Below are 15091 nucleotides of genomic sequence, written 5' to 3' on the forward strand. Positions count from 1 at the left end.
GATGTATGTATATGTACTGTACATACAGTATATGGTGTGTGTAGATGTATGTATATGTACTGCACATACAGTATATGGTGTGTGTAGATGTATGTATATGTACTGTACATACAGTATATGGTGTGTGTAGATGTATGTATATGTACTGTACATACAGTATATGGTGTGTACATACAGTATATGGTGTGTGTAGATGTATGTATATGTACTGTACATACAGTATATGGTGTGTGTAGATGTATGTATATGTACTGTACATACAGTATATGGTGTGTGTAGATGTATGTATATGTACTGTACATACAGTATATGGTGTGTACATACAGTATATGGTGTGTGTAGATGTATGTGTGTGTACTGTACATACAGTATATGGTGTGTAGATGTATGTATGTGTGTGTGTGTACTGTACATACAGTACATGGTGTGTGTAGATGTATGTATATGTACTGCACATACAGTATATGGTGTGTGTAGATGTATGTATATGTACTGCACATACAGTATATGGTGTGTGTAGATGTATGTATATGTACTGCACATACAGTATATGGTGTGTGTAGATGTATGTATATGTACTGTACATACAGTATATGGTGTGTGTAGATGTATGTATATGTACTGTACATACAGTATATGGTGTGTAGATGTATGTATATGTACTGTACATACAGTATATGGTGTGTGTAGATGTATGTATATGTACTGCACATACAGTATATGGTGTGTGTAGATGTATGTATATGTACTGTACATACAGTATATGGTGTGTGTAGATGTATGTATATGTACTGCACATACAGTATATGGTGTGTACATACAGTATATGGTGTGTGTAGATGTATGTATATGTACTGCACATACAGTATATGGTGTGTGTAGATGTATGTATATGTACTGCACATACAGTATATGGTGTGTGTAGATGTATGTATATGTACTGCACATACAGTATATGGTGTGTGTAGATGTTCTCACCAGTGAAGCTGTGCGGATGGTAGCAAAGTGCTTGTCGCGCTCCCGCCTACGGGTGGGCTGAACTGCGGTGGCCTGAGGCTCAGACGGCTGAGCGCCGGCCGCCTGATCCCCGGGGAGAACCTCCTCGCCCTCCTGCAACATCAAGGTATGCTCGTACAAATACGCGGACGCCGACCGGCTTTGAAGTGCACGTTTGAGTAAGCGCGCCCCACCGGCTTGATGTGTATGACGGAGTTGTTGGACATGACGGTGTGGTCTCCCTCCATCAGGTCCAGCTCGCTGCGGCTGTCCTGCGCGGCTTCGTTGAGGCTGTTGACGGAGCTGCTCTGAGAGCTGGCGCTGATGGACATGCTGGGGATGGACTGGTTGCTCCCCACGCTGTTCACCGTGCCGGTGCGCCCGCCGCCCGGCTCCAGCTCCTGGAGGCGGAGGGACTGAATGAGGAGGCGGGGCCAAAAGGTAACGTCATATCACCACAAACACACCTCGTCCGGATCGGGGGCTTCCGGTGCTGGTCCGTTGTGGGTCTCCTGGAGGAGGATCTTCTTCATCTTGCGGTACTGCAGGTTGTCCAACTCACGCACGGCGTCCTTGGTCCTCTGAATGAGGTCCATCAGAACTGAATCCGGACGCTCCCTCTGCAGAAATGCATGCTGGGGGGCGGCACACACGCACACACACACATACGCACACACACACACACACACACACACACACACACAAACACACACACACACACACACACAACATGAAGTCTGAACCTGGCGTGACCTTTCATTGTACTGAACAATAAAGTGTGTGTATGTTCTTGTATTTGTAGCCTTCTTGAGACATGAAGAAGGAAAAGTAGCCTCCATATAGCCATATAGCTCCAACCTCAGAGGACAAAGCTCCCAACAATGCTCAGCCACTCCCAGTCTGTGGAACGCTCTCCCTGACCACCTGAGGGCACCACAGACTGTGGATGCTTTTAAAAAAGGCTTAAAAACCCTTCTTTTTAAAAAAGCCTTTTTTTTTTATATATACACTGTATGTGTGCTAGTTCTAGTTTTTATTTATTTAATGCACTGTAGCACTTTGAGGTTGTTTGCTCAATGTAAAGTGCTTTTACAAATGAAATATATTATTTTATTATTATATGAGGAGGTGTGAACAAGTGATGACATAAATCATGGTCCCAATAACATTGCATCTAATAGACAATGTCTCATTTGCACCCCTGCTGGTGACATCTAGCAAAATGAGGGTGGTCCCAAAAAGGAGGGATTTTTCAAATTGAATGTGTGTCACTTTTAAAAGTGCTCCCCCTCTGGTCAACATATTAAATAAGTGTTTTTACAAAAAATCAAGTGCTCCCCCTCTGGTCAACGTATGAAATAACAAGTGTGTGTAAAATATTTGAAGTGCTCCCCCTCTGGTCAACATATGAAATAACAAGTGTGTGTAAAAAAATTTGAAGTGCTCCCCCTCTGGCCAACATATGAAATAAGTGTGTGTAAAAAATTTGAAGTGCTCCCCCTCTGGCCAACATATGAAATAACAAGTGTGTGTAAAAAATTTGAAGTGCTCCCCCTCTGGCCAACATATGAAATAACAAGTGTGTGTAAAAAATTTGAAGTGCTCCCCCTCTGGCCAACATATTAAATAAAAAGTGTGTGTAAAAAATTTTAAGTGCTGCCCCTGTGGTCAACATATGAAATAACAAGTGTGTGTAAAAATTTTTTTGAAGTGCTCCCCCTCTGGTCAACATATGAAATAACAAGTGTGTGTAAAAAAATGTGAAGTGCTCCCCCTCTGGTCAACATATGAAATAACAAGTGTGTGTAAAATGGTTTTTGAAGTGCTCCCCCTCTGGCCAACATATGAAATAACAAGTGTGTGTAAAAAATTTGAAGTGCTGCCCCTTTGGTCAACATATGAAATAACAAGTGTGTGTACATTTTTTTTGAAGTGCTCCCCCTCTGGTCAACATATGAAATAACAAGTGTGTGTAAAACAATTTAAGTGCCCCCCCTCTGGTCAACATATGAAATAACAAGTGTGTGTAAGAAATTGAAATGTGCTCCCTTTGGCCAAAATGTATTAAAATAAATAAAATACATATGTATATAGAGACATACTGTAATAACTTGAAGTAAATAATGAAGATTAAAAACCAATTAAAAATTTTTTTTTTATTAAACGCAGTCTTTCTCACAATGTGTCGACTTTTTTCTTATAAAATTGGGAACAATTTCTCATATTCTATCAGTTTCTGTAATATTGCAATATTTTCTTGTAAAATTATGACTTTTTTATGTAAAATAATTACTTTTTAATGCAAAATGGTGACGTTTGTCCTATAAAATTGTGACTATTATTATAATATTGCCAACATTTTAAAGTTTTCTTATAAAGTTGTGACTTGTCGAGTAAAATGACGACTCTTTTTTATAAAATTGTCAAAATGTTAAGTTTTTCTTGCAAAACTGCGACTGTTATTGAGTAAAATTCCAACTTTTATAATATTGCACAAATGTTCAGTTTTTCTTGTAAAAATTTGACTTGTGTTGAGTAAAATGACGACTTTTATTATAATACTGCCAAAATTCCAAGTTTTTTTTGTGAAATTGTGATCTTTTTCTTGTGAAATTCCAACTCATTTTTCACAACAAGCTTTTTTTATATTTGCATAGTATGTATATATTATTAATGTTGTAAATACACTTCTTTATGTATCTAGAAAGGCTGGTCCCAAAGAGGGAGGAGGTCTCAAGAAGGTAAGAAATACAAGAATGTGATCTTACACCCAGCATGTCGTCAGAGTGCGGTCTGTCCTGCGGGATTTTCTGAAGGCAAGAGTCGATAAAGTTCCGGAAGTAATCAGTCCTGTGGAAAAATGAGCGCAATTAGGTACAATCTGACTAATGCCCTAAAACTGGGTTGTCCAAAGTGCGGCCTGGGGGCAATTTGTGGCCCGCAGCTCCAGTCGCCCCAAAAAAAAAAAGGGCAAAAATGTAAGAAAAAAGAGCAATGTAATGACGTAATGTGATGAGAAAATGACCCAAAATGTTAAAATTATGTACGCAGGGGATATTTTGGTGTACAGTGTAGTGTGTGTGTGTGTTCTTGTATTTCTGGCCTTCTTGAGACATGAAGAAGGAAAAGTATCTTCCATATGAGGAGGTGTGAACAAGTGATGACATAAATCATGGTCCCAATAACATTGCATCTAATAGACAATGTCTCATTTGCACCCCTGCTGGTCAAAATGAGGGTGGTCCCAAAAAGGAGGGATTTTTATAATTGACTGTGTGTCGCTTTTAAAAGTGCTCCCCCTCTGGTCAACATATGAAATAACAAGTGTGTGTAAGAAATTGAAATGCGCCCCCTCTGGCCAAAATTTATTTAAATAAATAAATATGTATATAGGGACATACTGTAATAACTTGAAGTAAATAATGAATGTGTCGACTTTTTTTCTTATAAAATTGGGAACATATTCTCATATTGTTTCTGTTTCTTTAATATTGAAATATTTTCTCGTTAATTTATTACTTTTTTTGGTAAAATGATTACTTTTTAATGCAAAATGGTGACATTTGTCATAAAATTCTGACTTTTATCACTATATTGCCAGTTTTTTTGTTGTTCTTGTAAAATAGTGACATTTTTGGAGTAAAATGATGACTTTTGTCATAATTTAGTCGGTAAAATTCCGATAATTACGGTATTACAATATTGCCAACATTTTACAGTTTTCTTATCAAATTGTGATTTTTGTCGAGTAAAATTACGACTCCTTTCATAAAATTGCCCAAATTTTAAGCTTCTCTTGTAAAATTGCAACTGTTATTGAGTAAAATTCCAACTTTTATCATAATATTGCACAAATGTTCAGTTTTTCTTGTCAAATGTTGACTTGCGTTAAATAAAATGACGACTTTTATTATAATACTGCCAAAATTCTAAGTTTTTCTTAATGAAATTGTGACCTTTTTCTTGTGAAATTCCAACTCATTTTTCACAACAAGCTTTTTTTAATATTTGCATAGTATGTATATGTTATTAATGTTGTAAATACACTTCTTTATACATCCAGAAAGGCTGGTCCTAAAGAGGGAGGCATTTTTCTCAGGTCTCAAGAAGGTAACAAATACAAGAATGTGTGTATGTGTGTGTGTGAGTGTGTTCTTGTATTTCTGGCCTTCTTGAGACACCAAGAAGGAAAAGTATTTTCCATATGAGGAGGTGTGAACAAGTGATGACATAAATCATGGTCCCAATAACATTGCATCTAACAGAGAAATACTAGAGTCTGTGAACATTGCTCCAATGTCAGGACTGTTTTTGTTGATTTAATGTGCATACAGAAGTAAACATTGACAAAGTGCAAAGGCAGCAATGTATGATAAAAACAAGACGGCAGCTAAAGGACTTCCCTATTCATCCCCGAAAAGGAGGGATTTTTAAAATTGACTGTGTCGGTTTTATAAGTGCTCCCTTTCTGGTCAACATATGAAATAACAAGTGTTTGTAAGAAATGGAAATGTGCCCCCTTTGGCCAAAATTAATTGAAAAAAGAGAGAGACATACTGTAATAACTTGAAGTAAATAATGAATGTGTCGACTTTTTTCTTATAAAATTGGCAACAATTTCTCATATTCTTTCTGTTTCTGTAATATTGCAATATTTTCTCGTAAAATTATTTACTTTTTTTGTAAAATGATTACTTTTTAATGCAAAATGGTGACATTTGTCATGTATAATTATGACTTTTATCACAATATTGCCAATTTTTTTGTTGTTGTAAAATAGTGACATTTTTGGAGTAAAATTATGACTTCTGTCCTAATTCTGCCGGAAAAATTCCGATAATTATTATAATATTGCCAACATTTTACAGTTTTCTTATCAAATTGTGACTTTTGTCGAGTAAAATTACAACACTTTTCATAACATTGCCCAAATGTTAAGCTTTTCTTGTCAAATTGCGACTGTTATTGAGTAAAATTCCAACTTTTATCATAATATTGCACAAATGTTCAGTTTTTCTTGTAACATTTTGACTTGCGTTGAGTAAAATGACGACTTTTATTGTAACACTGCCAAAATTCTAAGTTTTTCTCAATGAAATTGTGACCTTTTTCTTGTGAAATTCCAACTTATTTTTCACAACAAGCTTTTTTTTATATTTGCATAGTATGTATATATTATTAATGTTGTAAATACACTTCTTTATATATCTAGAAAGGCTGGTCCTAAAGACGGAGGCATTTTTCTCAGGTCTCAAGAAGGTAACAAATACAAGAATATGTGTGTGTGTGTGTGTTCTTGTATTTCTGCCCTTCTTGAGACACCAACAAGGAAAAGTATCTTCCATATGAGGAAGTGTGAACAAGTGATGACATAAATCATGGTCCCAATAACATTGCATCTAACAGAGAAATACTAGAGTCTGTGAACATTGCTCCAAAGTCAGGATTGTTTTTGTTTATTTAATGTGCATACAAAAGTAAACATTGACAAAGTGCAAAGGCAGCAATGTATGATAAAAACAAGACGGAAGCTAAAGGACTTCCCTATTCATCCCCGAAAAGGAGGGATTTTTAAAATTGACTGTGAGTCGGTTTTATAAGTGCTCCCTTTCTGGTCAACATATGAAATAACAAGTGTTTGTAAGAAATGGAAATGTGCCCCCTTTGGCCAAAATTAATTAAAAAAAGAGAGAGACATACTGTAATAACTTGAAGTAAATAATGAATGTGTCGACTTTTTTCTTATAAAATTGGCAACAATTTCTCATATTCTTTCTGTTTCTGTAATATTGCAATATTTTCTCGTAAAATGATTTACTTTTTTTGTAAAATGATTACTTTTTAATGCAAAATGGTGACATTTGTCATGTAAAATTCTGACTTTTATCACAATATTGCCAATTTGGTTGTAGTTGTAAAATAGTGACATTTTTGGAGTAAAATTATGACTTCTGTCCTAGTGGTTAGAGTGTCCGCCCTGAGATCGGTAGGTTGTGAGTTCAAACCCCGGCCGAGTCATACCAAAGACTATAAAAAAATGGGACCCATTACCTCCCTGCTTGGCACTCAGCATCAAGGGTTGGAATTGGGGGTTAAATCACCAAAATGATTCCCGGGCGCGGCACCGCTGCTGCCCACTGCTCCCCTCACCTCCCAGGGGGTGAACAAGGGGATGGGTCAAATGCAGAGGACGAATTTCACCACACCTAGTGTGTGTGTGACAATCATTGGTACTTTAACTTTAACTTAACTTTAACTAATTCTGCCGGTAAAATTCCGATAATTATTATAATATTGCCAACATTTTACAGTTTTCTTATCAAATTGTGACTATTGTCGAGTAAAATTACGACTCTTTTCATAATATTGCACAAATGTTCAGTTTTTCTTGTAACATTTTGACTTGCGTTGAGAAAAATGACGACTTTTATTGTAATACTGCCAATATTCTAAGTTTTTCTTGTGAAATTGTGACCTTTTTCTTGTGAAATTCCAACTCATTTTTCAAAACAAGCTTTTTTATATTTGCATAGTATGTATATATTATTAATGTTGTAAATACACTTCTTTATATATCTAGAAAGGCTGGTCCTAAAGACGGAGGCATTTTTCTCAGGTCTCAAGAAGGTAACAAATACAAGAATGTGTGTGTGTGTGTGTGTTCTTGTATTTCTGCCCTTCTTGAGACACCAACAAGGAAAAGTATCTTCCATATGAGGAAGTGTGAACAAGTGATGACATAAATCATGGTCCCAATAACATTGCATCTAACAGAGAAATACTAGAGTCTGTGAACATTGCTCCAAAGTCAGGATTGTTTTTGTTTATTTAATGTGCATACAAAAGTAAACATTGACAAAGTGCAAAGGCAGCAATGTATGATAAAAACAAGACGGAAGCTAAAGGACTTCCCTATTCATCCCCGAAAAGGAGGGATTTTTCAAATTGACTGTGTGTCGGTTTTATAAGTGCTCCCTTTCTGGTCAACATATGAAATAACAAGTGTTTGTAAGAAATGGAAATGCGCCCCATTTGTCCAAAATTAATTAAAAAAATAAAATAAATATGTATATAGAGACATACTGTAATAACGAAGTAAATAATGAATGTGTCGACTTTTTTCTTATAAAATTGACAACAATTTCTCATATTCTTTCTGTTTCTGTAATATTGCAATATTTTCTCGTAAAATGATTACTTTTTTTGTAAAATGATTACTTTTTAATGCAAAATGGTGACATTTGTCATGTAAAATTATGACTTTTATCACAATATTGCCAATTTTTTTTTTGTTGTAAAATAGTGACATTTTTGGAGTAAAATTATGACTTCTGTCCTAATTCTGCCGGAAAAATTCCGATAATTATTATAATATTGCCAACATTTTACAGTTTTCTTATCAAATTGTGACTTTTGTCGAGTAAAATTACGACACTTTTCATAACATTGCCCAAATGTTAAGCTTTTCTTGTCAAATTGCGACTGTTATTGAGTAAAATTCCAACTTTTATCATAATATTGCACAAATGTTCAGTTTTTCTTGTAACATTTTGACTTGCGTTGAGTAAAATGACGACTTTTATTGTAACACTGCCAAAATTCAAAGTTTTCCTAATGAAATTGTGACCTTTTTCTTGTGAAATTCCAAGTTATTTTTCACAACAAGCTTTTTTTTATATTTGCATAGTATGTATATATTATTAATGTTGTAAATACACTTCTTTATATATCTAGAAAGGCTGGTCCTAAAGACGGAGGCATTTTTCTCAGGTCTCAAGAAGGTAACAAATACAAGAATGTGTGTATGTGTGTGTGTGAGTGTGTTCTTGTATTTCTGCCCTTCTTGAGACACCAAGAAGGAAAAGTATCTTCCATATGAGGAGGTGTGAACAAGTGATGACATAAATCATGGTCCCAATAACATTGCATCTAACAGAGAAATACTAGAGTCTGTGAACATTGCTCCAAAGTCAGGATTGTTTTTGTTTATTTAATGTGCATACAAAAGTAAACATTGACAAAGTGCAAAGGCAGCAATGTATGATAAAAACAAGACGGAAGCTAAAGGACTTCCCTATTCATCCCCGAAAAGGAGGGATTTTTAAAATTGACTGTGTGTCGGTTTTATAAGTGCTCCCCCTCTGGTCAACATATGAAATAAGTGTTTGTAAGAAATGGAAATGTGCCCCCTTTGGCCAAAATTAATTAAAAAAAGAGAGAGACATACTGTAATAACTTGAAGTAAATAATGAATGTGTCGACTTTTTTCTTATAAAATTGGCAACAATTTCTCATATTCTTTCTGTTTCTGTAATATTGCAATATTTTCTCGTAAAATGATTTACTTTTTTTGTAAAATTATTACTTTTTAATGCAAAATGGTGACATTTGTCATGTATAATTATGACTTTTATCACAATATTGCCAATTTTTTTGTTGTTGTAAAATAGTGACATTTTTGGAGTAAAATTATGACTTTTGTCCTAATTCTGCCGGTAAAATTCCGATAATTATTATAATATTGCCAACATTTTACAGTTTTCTTATCAAATTGTGACTTTTGTCGAGTAAAATTACGACACTTTTCATAACATTGCCCAAATGTTAAGCTTTTCTTGTCAAATTGCGACTGTTATTGAGTAAAATTCCAACTTTTATCATAATATTGCACAAATGTTCAGTTTTTCTTGTAACATTTTGACTTGCGTTGAGTAAAATGACGACTTTTATTGTAATACTGCCAAAATTCTAAGTTTTTCTTAATGAAATTGTGACCTTTTTCTTGTGAAATTCTAACTTATTTTTCACAACAAGCTTTTTTTTTATATTAGCATAGTATGTATATATTATTAATGTTGTAAATACACTTCTTTATACATCTAGAAAGGCTGGTCCTAAAGAGGGAGGCATTTTTCTCAGGTCTCAAGAAGGTAACAAATACAAGAATGTGTGTGTGTGTGTGGGTGTGTGTGTGTTCTTGTATTTCTGCCCTTCTTGAGACACCAACAAGGAAAAGTATCTTCCATATGAGGAAGTGTGAACAAGTGATGACATAAATCATGGTCCCAATAACATTGCATCTAACAGAGAAATACTAGAGTCTGTGAACATTGCTCCAAAGTCAGGATTGTTTTTGTTGATTTAATGTGCATACAAAAGTAAACATTGACAAAGTGCAAAGGCAGCAATGTATGATAAAAACAAGACGGAAGCTAAAGGACTTCCCTATTTATCCCCGAAAAGGAGGGATTTTTAAAATTGACTGTGTGTCGGTTTTATAAGTGCTCCCTTTCTGGTCAACATATGAAATAACAAGTGTTTGTAAGAAATGGAAATGCGCCCCCTTTGGCCAAAATTAATTAAAAAAAGAGAGACATACTGTAATAACTTGAAGTAAATAATGAATGTGTCGACTTTTTTCTTATAAAATTGGCAACAATTTCTCATATTCTTTCTGTTTCTGTAATATTGCAATATTTTCTCGTAAAATGATTTACTTTTTTTGTAAAATGATTACTTTTTAATGCAAAATGGTGACATTTATCATGTATAATTATGACTTTTATCACAATATTGCCAATTTTTTTGTTGTTGTAAAATAGGGACATTTTTGGAGTAAAATTATGACTTCTGTCCTAATTCTGCCGGAAAAATTCCGATAATTATTATAATATTGCCAACATTTTACAGTTTTCTTATCAAATTGTGACTTTTGTCGAGTAAAATTACGACACTTTTCATAACATTGCCCAAATGTTAAGCTTTTCTTGTCAAATTGCGACTGTTATTGAGTAAAATTCCAACTTTTATCATAATATTGCACAAATGTTCAGTTTTTCTTGTGACATTTTGACTTGCGTTGAGTAAAATGACGACTTTTATTGTAACACTGCCAAAATTCTAAGTTTTTCTTAATGAAATTGTGACCTTTTTCTTGTGAAATTCTAACTCATTTTTCACAACAAGCTTTTTTATATTTGCATAGTATGTATATATTATTAATGTTGTAAATACAATTCTATATATATCTAGAAAGTGTTGTCCTAAAGAGGGAGGCATTTTTCTCAGGTCTCAAGAAGGTAACAAATACAAGACCGTGTGTGTGTGTGTGTGTGTGTGTGTGTGTGTGTGTGTGTGTGTGTGTGTGTGTGTGTGTGTGTGTGTGTGTGTGTGTGTGTGTGTGTGTGTGCTCACCATTCACTGGACTGCAGTGTGGGGCTCTCATTCTGCGCTATGTGGTATAAGGCACTCATGGCGTTCATGTTGAATAAAGGAGGCTTCCTCTCGGCTGCAGGGACAGTAGAAGAGGTGATGGCCAAGATGAACAGGTGGAATAAAAAGAGGAAGAGGTTACCTAGCTCGATACAGGTGATGCCCAAGGACCAGACGTCCACCTTCCCGTCATACTGGCCCTCGTCCATGGCCAGGATCACCTCGGGCGCCATCCTGAGCAGCGCAGGCGTTACTCCCGCCGACAACACGCGCCCACACCTCAGACTTCCACTCACCAGTACGGCGTCCCCACGAAGGAGTTGGCGGGCGAGGCGATGGAGGCGGAGCCAAAGTCTGCCAGCTTGACCTGCCCGGGCTCCGTCAGCAGGATGTTCCCCGCCTTCACGTCCCTGCGGAGCGACATGGCGAGGTCACGTGACGGTGGTGGGAAGGGGGAGACGTGCGAGGGAGGGACCTGTGGATCATGTTGTGTGAGTGCAGGTAGGCCAGGCCCTGCAGTGCACCGTGGGTAATAGCGGCGATCTCCACTTCCTGCAGAGGTTTCTTATGGACTGGAGGACACACACGCACGTTGGTTGAAGAGGGCAACACACACACATTACCACTCATGCTCACCTTCCAGCAGGTCGGAGGCGGAGCCCAAGCAGTACTCCATCACCAGCTGTCAATCAAACACACAGGCTTGAGGAACGAGTGGGGGGATTTTTTTTAAATTTATTGCAATACCGCCACCTATAGGACTGGAAAGAAACCATCGCGGCTAAAACGTTTAAGTTATATGTTCTTTTTACAGCGAACGCAACAAACGTGTTTTATCACAAGTACCATTAGCACTGGAGGGCAAGGAACATTACATTAAGGTTTCCCTTTAATGTAATTGAACGCATTTTTTTTTACCGCCACACCTTCAATATAACTTTGATTTTCTTTACTTGAACACAAATTAAAAGTACTATGATATGGTTTAGCATATTAACACTGACGTTCTCATGTGTGCAAATACTTATGAACCCCAGTGACATACAAATAAACCATTTCAAAAAATCATACAATGTGATTTCCGGATTTTTCTTTTTAAATGATATCTCTAACAGTGGAAATACATCTATGATGAACATTTCACACCTCTCCCTCACTTCTAAGTGGGAGAACTTGCAAAAATTATCGGTATCGTTTTTTTTATTATCTGTATCGGTTTTTTTTTTTGTTGGTTTTTTTATTTTTATTAAATCAACATAAAAAACACAGGATACACTTACAATTAGTGCACCAACCCAAAAAACCTCCCTCCCCCCATTTCTTTCTGTTATCAATATTCTGGTTCCTACATTATATATCAATACAGTCTGCAAGGGATACAGTCCGTAAGCACACATGATTGTGCGTGCTGCTGGTCCACTAATAGTACTAACCTTTAACAGTTAATTTTACTCATTTTCATTCATTACTAGTTTCTATGTAACTGTTTTTATATTGTTGTACTTTCTTTTTTATTCAAGAAAATGTTTTTCATTTAGTTATCTTATTTTATTATTTTTTTTAAAAAGTACCTTATCTTCACCATACATGGTTGTCCAAATTAGGCATAATAATGTGTTAATTCCCCGACTGCATATATCGGTATCGGTTGATATCTGTATCGGTAATTAAAGAGTTGGACAATATCGGATATCGGCAAAAAGCCATTATCGGACATCCCTACAGATAACCATATATATATATATACACAGTACATATATACACACACACACACACACACACTAATCCTCGCATTGCAGCAAATAAACCATGTTTTATTACCGCCACACCTTGAATATAATTTTAGATTTTTTTTTACTTGAAAACAAATGAAAAGGTAATATAATATAGTTTAGCCCCTAGAACAGGGGTGTCAAACTCAAACATATACATATATATACACACACATTCAAACTATTTGCTTGCCTCACAGAATGGCTATTGCGACGTCCGGTGGGCACATGTAGAAAAGCAGCTTCCTTCATTTAAAAATACAGCTCAATTTTACACTGAGCAAACTCATCTTCGCATGTTTGACATCCCTGCCCTAGAAGAAACAACAAAGTCTGATGCTATTTTTAACTTTTATTACCAATCTCATGATAACAAAGAACAATTCCAACAGGTTTCACCTCCCGTGCACACACTTTCGTCTCACGAGTCCGCGTTTCCCCGGACACACAACAACACTTCCTCATTCTCCGCCTATCACATTTCAGGCACGGACGGTGCGTTTGCTACCATGGGAAAATCTGACATCAAATCCAAACCACACGGACATTAAACATTAACATTAGCTGGTCGTTACAGTATGAATTGATATATACAGCTTATTATTTGCACACTATTGACAAGTGATGTACCGAAAACTTGACCACCAAAAAAAGATTTGCAAATCCTTTTCAACTTATATTCAATTGAATAGACTGCAAAGACAAGATATTTCATGTTCACACTGAGAAACTTTGTTCTTTTTTGCAATTAATCATGAACTTAGAATTTAATGGCTGCAACACATTGCAAAAAAGGCATTTTTACCAGTGTGTTACATGGCCTTTCCTTTTAACAACACTCAGTAAAGGTTTGGGAACTGAGGAAACACATTTTTGAAGTGGAATTCTTTCCCATTCTTGCTAGATGTACAGCTTAAGTTGTTCAACAGTCTCCCTTCTCATATTTTAGCCTTCATTATTTTCAATGTCTGGACTACAGGCAGGCCAGTCTAGTACCCGCACTCTTTTACTATAAAGCCACGCTGTTGTAACACGTGGCTTGGCATTGTCTTGCTGAAATAAGCAGGGGCGTCCGTGATAACGTTGCTCGGATGGCAACATATGTTGCTCCAGAAGATGTATGTACCTTTCAGCATTAATGGTGCCTTCACAGATGTGTAAGTTACCCATGTCTTGGGCACTAATACACCCCCATACCACACATGCTGCCTTTTACACTTTCACCCTAGAACAATCCGGATGGTTATTTTCCTCTTTGTTCCGGAGGACACAACGTCCACAGTTTCCAAAAGCAATTTGAAATGTGGACTCGTCAGACCACAGAACACTTTTCCACTATGCACCAGTCCATCTTGGAGGAGCTCGGGCCCAGCGAAGCCGGCGACGTCTCTGGGTGTTGTTGATAAATGGCTTTGGCTTTGCATAGTAGAGTTTGTTGCACTTACAGATGTAGCGACCAACTGTAGTTACTGACAGTGCGTTTCTGAAGTGTTCCTGAGCCCATGTGGTGATATCCTTTACACACTGATGTGGCTTTTTGATGCAGTACCGCCTGAGGGATCCAAGGTCTGTAATATCATGGCTTACGTGCAGTGATTTCTCTAGATTCTCTGAACCTTTTGATGATATTACGGAGCGTAGATGGTGAAATCCCTAAATTCCTTGCAATAGCTGGTTGAGAAATGTTGTTCTTAAACAATTTGCTCAGGCATTTGTTGACAAAGTGGTGACCCTCGCCCCGTCCTAGTTTGTGAACGACTGAGCATTTCATGGAAGCTGCTTTGATACCCAATCATGGCGCCCACCTGTTCCCAATTAGCCTGTTCACCTGTGGGATGTTCCAAATAAGTCTTTGATGAGCATTCCTCAACTGTCTCTGTCTTCTTTGCCACTTGTGCCAGCTTTTTTGAAACATGTCGCAGGCATCAAATTCCAAATGAGCTAATATTTGCAAAAAATAACGTTTTCCAGTTCGAACTTTAAGTATCTTGTCTTTGCAGTCTATTCAATTGAATATAAGTTGAAAAGGATTTGTTGTATTCTTTTTATTTACCATTTACACAACGTGACAACTTCACTGCTTTTTTATTTCTCTTTGCTATTTGGGCTTA

General features: G+C 36.5%; 1 protein-coding gene across 3 annotated transcripts in view; it reads right to left on the reverse strand.

Annotated features, from left to right (window-relative positions):
- The window catches only part of LOC133650102 (serine/threonine-protein kinase TAO1-like), a 58934-nt gene that overhangs the window by 21262 nt on the left and 22581 nt on the right, over positions 1 to 15091 (reverse strand). For all 3 annotated transcript variants that reach the window (XM_062046929.1, XM_062046931.1, XM_062046930.1), the window contains exons 5-13: positions 11845 to 11890; positions 11684 to 11780; positions 11505 to 11618; positions 11351 to 11442; positions 11191 to 11284; positions 3765 to 3846; positions 1464 to 1631; positions 1191 to 1397; positions 979 to 1110 (exon numbers count right to left, since the gene is read on the reverse strand). In XM_062046929.1, the coding sequence (XP_061902913.1) occupies positions 979 to 1110; positions 1191 to 1397; positions 1464 to 1631; positions 3765 to 3846; positions 11191 to 11284; positions 11351 to 11442; positions 11505 to 11618; positions 11684 to 11780; positions 11845 to 11890 (1032 nt within the window). The remainder of the gene's footprint in view (positions 1 to 978; positions 1111 to 1190; positions 1398 to 1463; positions 1632 to 3764; positions 3847 to 11190; positions 11285 to 11350; positions 11443 to 11504; positions 11619 to 11683; positions 11781 to 11844; positions 11891 to 15091) is intronic.

Source organism: Entelurus aequoreus, linkage group LG05 (genome assembly GCF_033978785.1).
Source record: "Entelurus aequoreus isolate RoL-2023_Sb linkage group LG05, RoL_Eaeq_v1.1, whole genome shotgun sequence".
Classification (NCBI taxonomy): domain Eukaryota; kingdom Metazoa; phylum Chordata; class Actinopteri; order Syngnathiformes; family Syngnathidae; genus Entelurus; species Entelurus aequoreus.